General features: G+C 33.5%; 1 protein-coding gene across 1 annotated transcript in view; it reads right to left on the reverse strand.

Annotated features, from left to right (window-relative positions):
- Positions 1–3,680: 3,680 nt before the first annotated feature.
- Positions 3,681–13,847, reverse strand: part of Adamts20 (ADAM metallopeptidase with thrombospondin type 1 motif 20) — a 165,207-nt gene continuing 155,040 nt past the window's right edge. The window contains exons 38-39 of the mRNA XM_046436199.2: positions 6,826–6,930; positions 3,681–4,424 (exon numbers count right to left, since the gene is read on the reverse strand). Coding sequence (XP_046292155.1) covers positions 4,335–4,424; positions 6,826–6,930 — 195 coding nt within the window. The 3' untranslated portion in view covers positions 3,681–4,334. The remainder of the gene's footprint in view (positions 4,425–6,825; positions 6,931–13,847) is intronic.

The raw sequence follows: 13,847 nt of genomic DNA on the forward strand, positions 1-13,847 counted from the left end.
GCTTTGAATTTTTGATCCTCCTGCTTCAACCTCCAGAGCCACTGGGATTACAGGTGTGCACCACCGTACTCAGCTGTGACAAGAAATTTTTAAATGTTTTAAATCATATCCACATAAAACTGCTTTACTTTTATTTAGAAATGTTTGCTCCCCACCCCTTTTCTTTTTGGAGGAGTGGGGAAGGTACAGAGGAGAGGCAGAAGAGGCAGGAAGTTGAAGGGATTAATTTCCAATGGTCTTCTTTTTCTTAAGAAAAAAGAAAGTAATGCTCCCTACTAAGAATTTGGGGCAACAAATGAGACAAAATATTTAAGTAAAGCAATAGTACTTTGAAATAGCTGCTATAAGGAAAAAGCCAGGAAATTACAACATCAGCCCCAGACAGAATTTTTCTTTTTCTTTCCCTCATTTGATCATAACTTTTAAAAAGCTCTTCAATTTAAAAAACCCTAAAACAAAATTTGACAAACTTAATGAACAAGCATTCTCAGAAAAAGAAACCTCACAGTATATACAAAAGGATCTCCTCCACTCTAGCAATCAGATAAATATAAATTCAGACAATGAAATATTATGCTATATCCCATTAGATCAGGAAAAAAAGTTATATGTCCCTGAGAATGTGGATAAACTAGAATTTTTATATCCTGCCAGTGGTCATTTAAATTAACTTAACTAATGAAAAAATGTTCAACATCTCTAGCAATCAGGGAAATCCAAATCAAAACTACACTAAGATTTCATATCCCTCCAGTTGGAATGGAAATGATCAAGTATACAAGCAACAATAAATGCTGGCAAGGTTGTGGGGGAGAAGGTACACTTGTAAATTCTCCATGGGACTGCAGACTAGTACAACCACCCTGGAAAACAGTACAGAGTTTCCTCAAAAAACTAGGGAAAGTATACCACCATATGACTCAGCTGTTCTATTCCTTGATGTTTCCCCAGAAGATCTAAAATCAGTATATTATAGTGATACAGCCACCTTAATGTTATAACAGCACAATTCACAATAGCTAAATTTTGGAATTAACCCAGATGCCTGTCAATAGATGAATAGACTAAGAAAGTCACACACATACACACACACACACACACACACAATGGAGTTCTACTCAGCCATAAAAAAAAAAAAGAATGAAATTATGGCGTTTGCCAGTAAATGGATGGAAATGGATACTATCATGATAAGTGAAATAAGCCAAACTCAGAAACTTACAGTATGCAGAAACTAGAGTAAAATAAAAGAAAGGGGAGGGAAGGGTAGGATAATAAAAAGTACCAATCAAATATAAATTAATAGATGAGCAAGAAGAAGTCTACTAGAGGAAGAAGAATGGGAGAAAGAAGAGAAGATGGGAGAGAAAAAGGAGAGGGGAAGGGGGGACCACAAACTTAATTCCATTTCCATGCATGTATGAGTTTGTTGGGATGAACCCAACTACCACGTATAACCATAAAGAAAGATGATGATGATGATAGATAGATAGGTAGATAGATAGATAGAAAGAAAGAAAGTAGATAGACAGACAGACAACCATTTCGGGGAGTACTTTGGCAATTTATATGGAGGTTGAAGATGGTCGGATATGTCACAGGGAAGACGTGACAGATACGTCTGTTGCCTGGTTTGGGAAAGGATTGTAGGCCCCCACCTATCTCCCAGCTTCACGCCCTCCTGCCCTGAAGATGGGAAAGATTTCTGTGTCCTAGTTCTGATCATGTGATTGTGTTCAGTGAATAGAACCTAAGTAGACATAAGCACTACTTGTGTGGACATACATATTGGAAGCTTTTTTCTGCCTTCCTATCCTTTGACTTTTGTCATAGGAAGAGTGTGAACCAGACAAAAGTTGTTTTCCATACCCACTGCAACAATTTCTTTTTTTTTTATTGGTTGTTCAAAACATTACAAAGCTCTTGACATATCATATTTCATACATTAGATTCAAGTTGGTTATGAACTCCCAATTTTACCCCAAATACAGATTGCAGAATCACATCGGTTACACATCCACATTTTTACATAATGCCCTATTAGTAACTGTTGTATTCTGCTACCTTTCCTATCCTCTACTATCCCCCCTCCCCTCCCCTCCCATCTTCTCTCTCTACCCCATCTACTGTAATTCATTTCTCTCCTTGTTTATTTTCTCATTCCCCTCACAACCTCTTATATGTAATTTTGTATAACAATGAGGGTCTCCCTCCATTACCATGCAATTTCCCTTTTCTCTCCCTTTCCCTCCCACCTCATGTCTCTGTTCAATGTTAATCTTTTCTTCCTGCTCTTCCTCCCTGCTCTGTTCTTAGTTGCTCTCATTATATCAAAGAAGACATTTGGTATTTGTTTTTTAGGGATTGGCTAGCTTCACTAAGCATAATCTGCTCTAGTGCCATCCATTTCCCTGCAAATTCCATGATTTTGTCATTTTTTAGTGCTGCGTAATACTCCATGGTGTATAAATGCCACATTTTTTTTTATCCATTCATCTATTGAAGGGCATCTGGGTTGGTTCCACAGTCTAGCAATTGTGAATTGTGCTGCTATGAACATCGATGTGGCAGTATCCCTGTAGTACGCTCTTTTAAGGTCTTCAGGGAATAGTCCGAGAAGGGGAATAGCTGGGTCAAATGGTGGTTCCATTCCCAGCTTTCCCGGGAATCTCCATACTGCTTTCCAAATTGGCCGCACCAGTTTGCAGTCCCACCAGCAATGTACAAGAGTACCCTTTTCCCCACATCCTTGCCAGCACTTGTTGTTGTTTGACTTCAATAAAACAACTTCTTAGAATTCCTGAAGTGATTTTATGCATAGAGACTTGTGGTGAGGGATTTCTTTCTTACATGTAAGGACAATGAAAACAAAGTGCTAAATCACCACACAAATATTTTTATTATTTAAATGTTTATAAATTACAAGATTTTAATTATGAATGAAAACATTTCTGGAAAATGTAACATTTCATATTAATGTTTGTTACTGGTTTAAGGCACATAGTGCATAATACTTCTTTTCTGATACAGAGATCCCCAAATGTTTATTTAACCATATTGGCACAAAATTGCTTTAGCACCTTACATGGTACAATATATCCTTCATAAATGTTTGGGGAAAAAACACTTTGTGGGTAAAATGAGTACACCAGTATCTTGTAAAATTCTGTTAGTGGATTCTGTTTATTTTATTTTATTTTATTTTATTTTGGTTTACAGAGTAGGTTGTCATAGATAAATATTATTAGTAACCTGTCTTTTTAAGTTACATTATTACATAATACACAATTCTAAATTATTCACATAAAATACCATAATGCCCAAGAATTTGACTCTAAACAGTTAATTTTTATACTGCCCTTTATTTTCTGACATTAAGAAACCTCCAATACAAAATAACTTGACATTTCTTATAAAATTTGGTGTCTTAAAATATAATTTTACTTTTACCAAAATAAGATCTTTAAACTTTCAAGAATTTCTACTTTTCTATTTGGTTAATAAAATATAGTACATAACTTTGAAAAAATAGATTTTTAAAGACTAGATATATAACATATACAAGGGTTATAAAGGCATAAGAGTATATAAACAGTTTAAAAAGAACATGTTGCTCTTATAAGTACAATTGAATTAGAGGTAGGTTTTAAAAATCAAATTCTAATATATCATATCTTCTCTATTATACCCACAAAATTTTATGTTTAGTATTTAACCCAAACACAAATTCTTAGCACAAAATTTGTACCACATTTTTAGGACTTTTTTTTTCCATTGAAGCACCATAATCCCCAATTAAAATTAAAGGAAAAATAAAACAAGGTGTCTTATCTGTATCAGCAGAAAGTATAGTGGCTATGTACTTCTTTGATATAACTATTTATTTGATATTCACCTGACAGTTTTAATAATGTTTATAGTAGTTTTGTATACATTTTCCCGAATTTAAACTTATTCCATTTTAAGAAATAGAATAAAAACCTCATTGTACAATAGGATATTGAAGAGGTTTACATATATGTTTAACAGTATGACATAATTGTGGTCCAGTGTAAGCTGTTAACAGCACCGTTGTCTGGCATAATTCATCACACATGCTTGGATTCCCTATCATAAATTATGTTCTTCGAAGTGATCCTGATGCATATATCTGTTCGTTTTGAAAGCCTTGAAAAACTCAAGTGATTTGAATCCATGATGAGCACCTTGAATAAAAGACAGATATACTGGACATGGAAATCGCAGGAAGAGAGAAATAAAGAAATAAGCACCAATTGTTTGCATGTTCCAGAAAAATCTCTCCCCATTGGGGCATACTTCCTACTTCTGAATGTTCATATCACTTGAATTGGGAGCCCAGTAGTCATGTGAGGAACACACTTTCCACAGAACCCTCCACATCTACCATAGACTTTGGTTCCATCCTGAAAATAGGAAGAGACAGAAGTACAGGAGAATATTATACAAGTTGGTATCCATGTGCACAAAGCAGAATATAGAAATGTTTTGTATCATGTCACTGAACTCATTAGTTAAGGTGTCTAACAACTGCCTTTGATATAAAAAATCAGGTCATTTCAATATTAGTTCAAATTGGTGGTCATGGCAAAGCTTAAATTAGATAACCTAAGATTCTGAAAGTTATATTAGATAATAAGATTCATTTTAGCTACTTGATGATTGTAAACCACAAAATAGACACTTCATCACAATTCATATATTTTTCACCAAGGTATCTGCATCATTGAGTCATTAAAGCCTTTCCCAATTTTCTATCCAATTGTTACATAATTTTATATAAGATTCTCTTAAGTTAATTAAAAGATATTATACAATATTGACCTTAAAGGTAAAGAATTCATATTCTACCCTTTTACTGCCTCATGAAGCATTGCCATGGAGAAAAGCACAGAAGGTGATGAAATGGAGGGGGGAAAGCTGGGCTGAGAGCAGTAATCACAATTAGAGAAGAACTAGAAAGAGATGCTTGAGTAGAGTAGTTCAACGAGTGGGTGAGGTAGGCGGGGATGGGTCTAAGCAGAAGGTCCTCTCAGATGACTCTGTCTTCAGGACCCAAAGTCAAAAGACTAAAGACGTTTTTGTAGAATGAGACAAAAATAGATCGAACTCCTTTCATTTCTTAGGGAGGTAAGTTTTTGTTGTTGTTTTTAGTCTAGGTAGGAAAGGAAGAGTAGAGAAGGCAATTTTTGGTTCTTGGAACACATTGAAATGGAAATTGCTAGAGACCAGGTGTTTTAAAGTTGCCTTTCCTTTCAAAGGAAAGTAAGCAGAGAGCGAATGACTGTGAAACCTCAATTTTGTATACTTCTCTATTTCCAAGCAGATTGTTGAAGTAAAAACTTAATCTTGATTGAATTTACTGGCTAAAGAAAATATGTTTGCATTTCCATAAGTATATTTGGGTTTGATAAGGTTCGATTTTATACCAGGCCTGGGATTTCAAAAAAGGCTTTTATGTGGAACATTTTGATTGAAGTACTTCTCCATAAATTAAATAAAAAACAATCTTTAGACAAAAAGTTAAATAGGAACAAAATGAATGATTTTACTAAATATTTACATCTTCTGATGACTTCAGCCAGGATTCCAGTCTTTACGTTTAACCAAAAGATATCTAAAAGCTGCCTACAAGGTTAGAAAATTTCATTGAGCTCTCTACATTTATACTGCTCAGGATATACCTTAAATAAGTAATTAATTTTTCCTATTCTTTTGCCCAAAAGGATTAAACCTAAATATGCTGAATAAATGATTTAAAATAGTCATTTTTGAAAGCCTACTATATTACCCATAAAAGAAAAATAATAAACAATTAAATTATTTAATTATTAATTAAAACATAATTTTAGAGTCTTCAGAAATAAAATATTTTAAAGGTTATATGTGAGAATATTGCATTTCATATTCAAATAATATTCATATAAATAAAATATAACAGAAGTCACTTTTATTAAAATAAATAGAGTAAGCACGATTTGTTTCTGGTAAAGATTACATGCAAAATGGTGAAAACACTCATAACCTAGATCCAGATTCCCTGTGGGTGGAGCCAAGTTACCCAAGGCACTGTAAGTACTGGAAGGCATCTCTTGAAATGTACATGTTATTATACTTACCAGCTAAAAATTAAGTGGATTCTACTTTGCTTAGTACTTGTGCTATTGTTCAAATAACTATGAAAATAAATTATAAAAATAGTTACAGCTACATGCAGAAGTACTATATAATTTTACTTATATAGTTAAAATAACAGTGTTATCTATATAAAGATGGGGAAATATGAGTAAGACATAAATACTCCTTATTCTTGAAATCACTGTGAAGGATATTTGTTAGATGACAAATGGCTTCAACACTTCATCACTAAATCAAAGCAGTGAAGTAAATAAACCAAAAATTTACCCTCACTTTGAAATATTAAACACTATAAATATCTAATAATTAAAGTGGAATTAAGACCACTATCTCTGACTGCAGTATCTGCATGTGAAGTCATGATCTTCAAGCCTGAGAAAGACAAAGTCTGCATGTCCTCACATTTGGTACTTCATGTTAAGATATCTATACCCTGTGTATGGATGAATTTTTTGTGTGTGTGAAACCTACAGTTGTACCGCAATAAAAATGAACCCAATTTCACTTTATAAATGGATGTTGTACCCCATTGTATGTCATATACTCACTATATACAACAACTCTCCAGTCATTAGCTCCATGAAATTTAAATTTGAGGTAGAGGACCTTTACTGCTGCTTTGCAGCAAAGAAATAGCTCCCACAGGCTCTTTGGTTGAGCAGGACTTACTTGGGATCTGTGTATTGTGACAGAGGCATACCTCCCCTGAGCAAGCCACTTCGCTGTGCTGGATATCTTCATCCCAGTTCCTGCCAAGTTAATGCTGAACTGTCCCTGGATTGTAAACAAAGCAAAACAAAAATAGATGGATTCATAAACTATTTAACAATGTTCTGTTCTGGAAACATCAAATGACTCAAATTACTTTTTCCAAGGGTCTTCTTTTATAAAACGAAAAATATTGATGCAACTTTATTGTCTTGAAAATGAGCCAGTTAAGGATCTTAAAAAATTGATTACCAGTGTCTTCTCAATTACAAATGATGACAAAATTAATACCATAGTGTTTCTTTGCTGAAGTTCAACCCCACATAGGATTCTACAGCTCGACAAGCAGAGCTAATGGCTCTGTAGCAGTTGGCAAGTCCCGACAGAGAGTTATCCACGGGGACTATCAATTGCTAGACTTCAGTACTCCTCTTGTTTCAGTTCCTTCCTTTCCTCTCTCCCTCCCTCCCTTCCTTCTTCCCTCCCTCCCTCCTTCCTTCCTTCCTTCCTTCCTTCCTTCCTTCCTTCCTTCCTTCCTTCCCCTGCTCCTTTAGTCGCTTAGGACCTCTATAAAAAGCTGAGGCTGGCTTTGCACTTGTACTAACTCCTCTTGCCTCCATCTCTGGAGTTTCTGGGATTACAGGTGTGTGCACCACACCTAGCTCCTATTTCAGTTTTTGATTTCTCATCGCAAATTCTTGGATGTTACAACTGTTTCATGTATTTTCTGGAACCTACTTTCCTTTTTATGCTAAGAATATTACTTCTTTACCTACCACACAAAACTACTGAATGTGGGATTTTCATCTTGGCCATTATGTCCATTTTAAGTTCCCAGAAGGGTACCTGAATATGTGATGCCCATATTAGACCATTGTGTGGGTCCCCTAGTGGCTTTGTGACATTATTATTTTCTAATACAGAGATCATTTTATGTCGAAATATTTCAAACTATCTTTGTTAAAAAACTTCAAATAACTGTGTGAAAAAGATAGACACTAAAATGAGTAACATCTTATTTACATTATCTTAATTCATCCAACTACCAATATTCAGTATTCATGAAAATTCAGAGAAATACTAAGGCATTCTTAGATCATGTCATAATATTCCAATGGCCTAAATCTCACAAATCTTGAGCAAGACTGTAATGGAATATTGAAGTTTACATTATGTGAATGAGAATATGATCTTGTCATGAAAGTTAAGGCTAAATAAACATTATATACATTTATAATAAAACATTAATATTGATAAACCAATTAAATATTAGTTTATTAATTTAAATTTCTTCACAGACCTATATTATATATCTCATTTAAAAATGAAACAGATTCAAATACATTTATAGTACAATGACACAAAATGGAGAATTTTTATAGCAGAAATAATCAATTTTAGACAAATTCCAAAGATTTATTAAGTACAACATCATTTGGTTATGAAATTTAGCATATGACTTATCTGTTTGCTTCATTTCTATATCCCCAGAGCAGGACCTAGGTATTTAATAGTGATTCTGAATGAAAGAATTAGATGCAGCATTATAAATATTAAATAATAGCAACATAAAAGCAAATATATAAACACACATATAGACCCATCAGACTTCATCCTGATAGATGACCCTAATACTAGACACAGGAGCATTTTAGGTTGTAGATATTTGAATTTGAAGAGCTAACTCCTAGGATAGATTATACTATCTGGTACTTAATCTGACATAGGTTTTGCACTGGTTACCTACGGACCCCATTCTCTCACAGACAGACTTCTCACTAAATAAAATTCTTCAACAATGGAGATGTATTCAGTGATGTTGGGGTGCTGTAACCAGGTAATTGCTGAGGGCCATACAGCGTTAACACACCTGACACTCATTCCACACTTCCATCATTCTCTACCTCCTTGCTCATGAGGCCTGGAAGCATCCAAATGCTCACACACTGGAACGGAAAGGAGAAAGTCCCAACTGACTGCTTAGAGAATTAGGGGGTCTTTAATCATTGGTCTAGAAATATCTACTACTCCATTTCTGTGGACTCATTTTCATGAGCTTTACTTCTGTTCTTAGTCATTTAAAAAACTACATGCTACAATCTCAAAAAAATAATTGAATAATTTATTTGAAATTTGGGATGATGTTGACAGAGCTAAAAATACATTATATCCATTTGTTCAAAATAAGTTGAATGGTAGACAAGTGTCAAGTAGTGTAAGAGTTCAAAGTTCTCACTTTAAATCTGGTAAGTGAAAGAGCATAAATATATAAATGTAATGCAGTGTAGAGAATTACAGGTGCTGTAAGAAGGTAGTGGGACATTCCCATGGAACTCCAGAAGTAATATTTGAGTGAATAATATTAATTACTTCAATTACAATACTTTATTTAAGATTAAAAGTTGAGCCTCTTTAAGCATGATCTTTAACCAAAAAAAAAAAAAAAAGTTCTGCCTGGGAGTTGCTAAATATATATGCTATTTTAAAATAGATCTTATTGTGCGTATTTAAAGTATACAACATGACACTGCATGGTACATATAGATAGTAAAAAGGTTACTATAGTGAAGCAAATTAACATATCCATCATCTCTCATAACTACCCTTTTTTGCTTTTGTTTTTGTAGCAAGAGCAACTAAAGTCACCTCATTGAGAATGAATCCTGAATACAGTTTGAGCTATTACCTATAAGACTTAAGCTGAACATCAGATCACTAGACCTGTTCACCTTCCATATCTGCTACTTGTACTTTTGGCCCCTGCCTACCCATCTCCTCTCAACCCCCACCATTCGTGATAACCACTCCTTTGTTCTCTGTGTAACTGAATTTTTGTTTAGATCCATATATAAATAAAGTCATACTGTATTTTTTTCTTTCTAGATCAAGATTGTTTCATTTAGCTTAATGCCCTCCAGGATCTTCCCCACTGTAGAATACAGGTAGATCCTCATTCTTATTCTTATTCTTTTTTTTTTTTTTGGCATCTATCTATCATTTATCTTGCAGTTTCTTTATCCACTCATTCACTAATGAACACTTAAGTTGTTTCCATGTCTTGGTTGTTTTTTTACAGGACCGGTGATTTCATTTTCTTTCAGGATGTGTCCAGAAGAAGAATTGCTAGAACATATGACAGTTATACTTTTAATTTCTGTTGTACTTTTAATTTCTTTAAAAAATTCCATACTACTTTAGATAATGGCTGAATCAATATACATTCCCACCCAAAGTGTCAGAGCTCCCTTTTTTTCTATACTTTCACTGACATTTGTTGTCTTTTGACTTTTTTGGAGGTAATGGGGATTGAATCCAGGGTTTTACATGTAATACACAAGTACTCTACCACTTAGCTATATCCATAATCTTTAAAAAATATTTCATTTGGAGACAAGGTCTCCTCATAAGTTGCCCTAGCTAGTCTCAAACTTGTGATCCTTCTTGTCTCAGCCTCCCAAGTAGCTGGGACTCTATAGGCTTCTCCTATTGTACCTAGTTTTATTTTTTTTAAATATTTGTTTTAAATATTTATTTTTTATATGTAGTTGGACACCATACCTTTATTTAGTTTATGTATTTTTATGTGGTACTGAGGATCAAACCCAGGGCCTCATACATGCTAGGCGAGCGCGCTACTACTGAGCCACAACCCCAGCCCCCAAGCTTTATTTTTTAACAATGCTAACATAACAGTTGTGAAGTGATATTTCCTAGTAGTGTTGATTTGTATTTCCCTAATGATTGGTAATGCTGAGCTCCTTTTCATATGATTGTTGGTGATTCATATGTATTCTTTTGAGAACTGTCTGTTCAGATCTTTTGCTCATTTTTTAACTGCATTACTTAAACAAGTAATTACCTAAACAGCTGTTGAGTTGTACAAGTTCTTTATAAATTTTAGATATTACATTTTGTTTTATTGATTGTTCCCTTTACTGTGCAGAAGCTTTTTGGTTTGACAAAGTCCCATTGATTCTATGGCCTGAGATAATGTCTAGCTTTTCGTGTTCTAAAAGTTTTATAGCTTCTGGTCTTACATTACATTAAGGTATTTTATATATTCTGAGTTTATTTTGTGTATGGTGTAAGATAAGGGTCCAATTTCCTTTTTTCACTTGTGCAAAAACAGACTTTCTGTATCACTTATTGAGAACCCTATCCTTCCCCTTCGTGTCTTCTTATTTCCCTTGTCAAAATTTGTTGACAGTATATGTTTAGATGTATTTTGGGACTCTCTTTATTCTGTCCTACTGGTCTATGTGTCCGTTTTTATACTAGTACTATACTGTTTTGAATATTATCATTTTGTAATAGAATTTTAAATCAAGAATGTGATATATCCTGTTTTGGTTTTCTTCTCAGAACTGTTCTAACTATTCTGTCTTTCCTTTTTCTATACAAATTTCAAAAATTTTGTTTTCTCTTTCTGTGGGAATGCCATTGGCATTTTGATAGGGACTGTGTTGAATCTGTATATTGCTTTAAGGAGCATAGATATTTCACTACTAATATTTCTTCGAGTCTTTGAGCACAGGACATTTCTTCCCTTTCTTTGTGTCTGTATCAATTTCTTTCATCAGTGTCTTATGATATTCAAGGACGAGATCTTTACCCTCATTGGTTAAGTTTATTCATATGTTTTTTGAGTTTTCTTTGATGCTACTGTAAATGAAATTATTTTCTTGATTTCTTTTTCAATTAGTTCAATATTTGTGAATAAAAATGCTACTGACTTTTCCAGGTTAATTTTGTATCCTCTAACTTAACTGAATTTACTTATTGGTTATAACAGTTTGCGTGTGTGTGTATGCATGCAGAATTTTTGAAGTTTTTTATTATACAAAATTAGGCAATCAATAAATAAAGACAGTTTTATTTCTTCCTTTCCAATTTGGACCTCTCTTTTTTTCCCTTGTTTTATTGCAAACCACAACAACAGAGAATGGAGCAGTGTTTGCTAAGAGTTAGGTGGGAGGAGCTGTCTAAGTCTAAAAGGGAAGTAGGAAGAAGATATTTGAGGTAAGAGTACTGTACTGTATTCTGATTATGGTAATGCTAACATGAATTTGTACATATGTTAAAGCTCAAAGAACTGTATAACAAAAAAGAAAAAGAAAACAATTTTTCTGTATGATATTTTAAAACATATAACAAAAAATGTGAAGGGGAGCAACATCTGTTTTAAAAAAGGAATTTTTAATGGGTTGCCAAACAATGCCCAACTATCTGCTATATGTATGGAATATACCTAAAGCAAAGGGACAGCTAAAAATAAAAGGGTGGGTAAAATGAACAAATAAATAAACAAAACAAAACATGAAAACAGGTAAATGGACATAAAAGGAGAGCAGGAATAGATCCTGATACGGGTCAAAAAGACTTCAAGTTTTAAATTACAGTACCATGACAAAGAGCTGGTAAAAACCATGATCCATATAAAACAGTTCACACGTGACTATTATGCATCAAACAGTACATCAACAACTTATGGCAGAAACTAAGAAATGCAAGGAGACATAGAGAGATATACCCTAAAAATAGGAAAATTTAATATACCAGTTTTAATACCAAGACAGATCAAGTAAGGCAAAAAGGGAGAGAAAAGTTCTAAGCAATATAATTTAAAAATACATTTTATATATGTATATATAAATATGTTGTATGTACATATTTTATGTATATGTATATATACACACATATGTATATGTATATATATATATATATATATATATATATATACACACGCACAAGTATACACACACATGTGTGTATCTGTGTATTTGTCAGTGCAAGGGAATGAATCCACAGCCTTGTACATATTAAGCATATGTTCTGCCATTAGGCTACACCACCCAGCCCCTGGCAGATCTTATATATTAAACTACTCACCTTGATAATAAATAATATATACTCCATATATTTAATACACTGACTATACACACTCAAAATGGGTACTACCTATGATCCATGGGTGTTGGTTGAATGTGATTATTTCTCTTGCTCTATATAATCAAATATTAATTATAAGTCAACTAAAGAGATGCACATTAAGCTTTTTAAAATTTCTGTGGCTTTGTGGAAAGCAAAGAACATTTACTTTTCTTCACTTTTGACATATGCATTTGAAAGTCACATTACACTCTTTAACTTCATCTCACATTGCAATGTTGCAAAGTTTATTTTCCCTAAAGAACACCATATGTGTCCATTCTCTTTTTATCATTCATGTCCCGAGGTATTCAGTCATAAGCAAACATAGAGGATGTGGTTTTGATGAATCCCAAACAACAGAATAAGTTCTTTGTAACATCAAACATCTGGAGGGTATTCATGCAAATGTTGTATAACTTAACACAAAATCTGGTTTATATATTTGAAAGAACATCTCCCAAAACACTGGGCAGTTTGTATTTTTGGTAACAGTAGCCCAAGGCAGATAAATACAAACTGAATATAAATGGACATAGCTCCTTTCGACAGCACACATCTATGCCCAATAACATGTAATCTTGTAATGGAGCTCTACATTCCAGAACTGTCTCAAAAACCATGTGAGGAAGATAACACATCCTGATGGGCAAAAAGAGGGCCTTTTTATTGCTGGTTTTGCCTATAATTTTTTCAAGGATCTTAAACAAATTGGTAACATGGAATGTCTCTCTGCAACTATAAACTGGAATTACACAGTTTATAGATACATAATTTTCTCAAGATATTTTAGGAAAAAAATCAGGTTACCATAAAATCAGAGAAAGGGAGTTAGAAAGAAATGGAAATGGTTATCTTATTTAAAAACCTGATTATGCAAATGCCTTTAATCCAGATTCTACGCTCATCAAGAAATGATTTTTGTTTACAATAATTTATTTTGCACTAAGATATTTTCTAGGGGGAAAGTTCACGAAGTGAGATAAAAAGAATTTTGTTTCCACTTAACAATTAAATAATTTATCCTTTTATCAATCCCCTGTAAATTTTGTTGA

The sequence above is a fragment of the Marmota monax genome, unplaced genomic scaffold (genome assembly GCF_021218885.2).
Source record: "Marmota monax isolate L192 unplaced genomic scaffold, Marmota_monax_Labrador192_F-V1.1 WCK01_AAM20220418_F8-fsc00012, whole genome shotgun sequence".
Lineage (NCBI taxonomy): Eukaryota > Metazoa > Chordata > Mammalia > Rodentia > Sciuridae > Marmota > Marmota monax.